Genomic DNA, 3067 nt, shown 5'->3' with positions numbered 1-3067 from the left:
AAAAATGTCATAGTACATTATATCAAAAAATGTCATAGTACATTATGTCAAAAAATGTCATAGTACATTATGTCAAAAAATGTCATAGTATATTATGTCAAAATATGTCATAGTACATTATGTCAAAAAGTGTCATAGTATATTATGTCAAAAAATGTCATAGTATATTGTCAAAAAAAATGTCATATGTAGTATGTCAGAAAACACGTCATAGTATAGTATGCCACACAATTTCAGAAGAAATGTCATGGTAAAATATGCCATAAAAAATATCATGACATAAAAATAAATGTCATAGTATAATATGCCATAAAAATGATCAGTATAGACTGCCATAAAATCTGTATACAAAATATCATAGCATGGTATGACATAGTATGACTCTTGGCAAGAAAAGTAAGAAAAAAATGAGTGCATTTCCCAAAATTTTAATTTCTTACTATAACTGTTTAAATGGAAATATATATATACCATTGCCATTGTCAAAGTAATTACAGTACCTTGTTATTACAAATGGGGTAGTTGTTAGAATGGCTGGAAGCCTGTCTCATGCCACTTGTGTCATTAATTTCCCATTTTCTCAAAATTAAATTGGGACCACATCTCCCAGACAACCTGCTGCTCTTCGCAGTGGGATTGTTTTCTTAATGCCTGCAAACCAGCATGTAACAAACTGAATTACGTCTGCTCCAGTTTTAACTTTTTCTTTAAAAAGTGAAACAACTAATATCTCCGTTGTTAATATTGTTGCTCATATAAATGTTTTTATCCTTCAGACACAGGGGAGTCATCTGCCATTATGACTTCTCTGAGGATGCGTTGTCACAGGATCACATCCTTCCCATCTGCAGGTCCGACTACACTGAGTCAACCGGCTACAACTACAACATCGGCCTGGCTGTGCCTTATGACAGGCTGTCTGGCTCCCATCCATCCCACTGATATACAGTTTTCCAAACTGTAACTGGACTCAGTGAGTGACTGAAGGAACAAAAAAGACTTTTACCATTGATCAGTTTGATTTTCCAAACTGTAATCTTTTATTTAATTTCTTTCCTTTTATCATGCAAGTCAAATCAAGCTTCTTGGAAATGTAACATGTCAGTGTATGTTATCTGTAACTGCTGGTATTTGTAATTTACAGTGTAGAAGCTGCCTAGATGTTGCACAGGATCACAGACGTTTCCTGGATTTGATTCGGTGTCGCTGTGCATCATCACAGCAATAAAAAGTCACATTTTTACCTCATTCACTGAGTAAGATTCTTCTTAGTACATTTGTTAGTAGTCTCAGCAAAAAAACTGAACACACATTTGTTTTATCAAATGTCTTCAATTTATTTTGTTCATTTATACAATTTAATACAAAGTCTGTAATAATTCGTCTCATGAAAAGTGTTAGGTTTACTCAGTAGCATCCAAAAATAGACTTTCAAGGAAGAACAGCAGTGGTTGGTTATAAAGGGTCCCAGAGGAACAGAAAATTAAACCTGTAACTATTCTGGAGCTTCAGAGGAATGGTATGCGCCCCCAGTTTCAGTCTTTGGATGCTGGCCATAACAGATGACCCATGAATGCCAGAGCAGTCACTGAGCATGACCGACTTCATCTAACACATGAACCTTTTTGGTACAAAGAATCATTCACATTGCATGCTGGTTACATAAAGATTGGTAGAATAGCAAGAGAGGTAGAGGGTTAGTGTGAAACCTGATAAAATTAATAGGAGTGTGATAAACAACGAGAAACAAATCTCTTTGAAATATGTGACACTCTACTTGTAGGATCACAATGCTTTAAAACTGAATGAAACACCATTGTGAAACTGACTTCTTTCGGCTTGAAAGTGAACTATGGAAGTAAATGTCTTTTTACTCGGATACTTTCACCATCTTGTCAGTCTTTAATTTGTAAACAAATGTATTTTAAGTATTGTTAGGTTTATAATTCTTTCACTCCATCCAAAAATATATTAGTGCACATCAAGTGTTTGGCTTCACTCCATTTAAGGACCAGAGAGGCTCTGCTAAAAACAGCAGCAACATAAACATTTCTTTACAAAAACAACTTCAAGAGGTTGATTTCCCACAATGCATTGTCATGGTGTCTACAAAAAGCGGATGTGCATCCTGGTCTCCATTTCAAGCCCTTTTAAAATCTGTGGGCAGATAACATGTTGCCATAAGCACGTAGAAAAAATAAGTGTCATATTTTTCATCAGATGGACCACAAAATTGTAAACATACAAACCTGCTCAAAATGCTCAAACGTAATTCCTTCATAGAAATCATCTGGGGCCTGAAATGATAAAAAAACAAATGAAAGTGTTACTTTGCTGCAGATATCAGACTGTGAGAATTTATTTTAGCAGTTTAGGTCTGGTGAGTTCCATTACCATGTGGGGCACATTTGTGCTCGCCACTTCCAACATGGCAGCATCTGCTATTGCCTTGGCAGCTTCCAGCCCGATGGCTCCACTTTTTGACAGAAGCTCCTCCACCACCTTGGAAGAGAACAACGTTATTAGTCTTTATACCTTTAATGGGGTTTAAACACCATCAGTCTTGGGTTAACACCTCCGAATGACAGCAAGAGGTAAGAAAATCATCATCTTAATTTGCAACCTGCTCATACAATAGTTCACCCATGTTTTAACCCACTCAACTGGTTTTGATGAGTTAATGCCAAACCTGTGTGTCTTGGGGGAATGAATATCATAGTATAGTATATAAAAAATATAGTATAGTATGTCAAAAATGTCATAGTATAGCATGTGGCCCAAAATCATGAAAAAAACGTCATAGTATAGTATGTCGTCCAAAATCATGAAAAAAAGTCATAGTATAGTATGTCAACCAAAAACATGTAAAAAAGTCATAGTATAGCATGTCGTCCAAAATCATGAAAAAAAGTCATAGTATAGTATGTCGCCCAAACTCATTTAAAAAAGTCATAGTATAGTATGTCGTCCAAACTCATGAAAAAAAGTCGTAGTAGTATGGCATGTCGTCCCAAATCATGAAAAAAAGTCATAGTAGTATAGCATGTCGTCCCAAATCATGAAAAAA

The 3067-nt window shown here is 35.5% G+C and overlaps 2 protein-coding genes across 2 annotated transcripts in view; one reads left to right on the top strand and one right to left on the bottom strand.

Annotated features, from left to right (window-relative positions):
• Positions 1-1248, top strand: part of fbxw8 (F-box and WD repeat domain containing 8) — a 32644-nt gene extending 31396 nt beyond the window's left edge. Inside the window, exon 11 of the mRNA XM_050050642.1 lies at positions 777-1248. Within this exon, the coding sequence (XP_049906599.1) occupies positions 777-942 (166 nt within the window). The 3' untranslated portion in view covers positions 943-1248. The remainder of the gene's footprint in view (positions 1-776) is intronic.
• Positions 1249-1312: 64 nt separating this feature from the next.
• Positions 1313-3067, bottom strand: part of tesca (tescalcin a) — a 19747-nt gene continuing 17992 nt past the window's right edge. Inside the window, exons 6-8 of the mRNA XM_050050669.1 lie at positions 2395-2502; positions 2250-2297; positions 1313-2157 (exon numbers count right to left, since the gene is read on the bottom strand). Coding sequence (XP_049906626.1) covers positions 2107-2157; positions 2250-2297; positions 2395-2502 — 207 coding nt within the window. The 3' untranslated portion in view covers positions 1313-2106. The remainder of the gene's footprint in view (positions 2158-2249; positions 2298-2394; positions 2503-3067) is intronic.

The sequence above is a fragment of the Epinephelus moara genome, chromosome 8, assembly GCF_006386435.1.
Source record: "Epinephelus moara isolate mb chromosome 8, YSFRI_EMoa_1.0, whole genome shotgun sequence".
In the NCBI taxonomy this organism is placed as follows: Eukaryota; Metazoa; Chordata; class Actinopteri; order Perciformes; family Serranidae; genus Epinephelus; species Epinephelus moara.
This window is presented reverse-complemented; position numbering and strand designations above follow the sequence as displayed.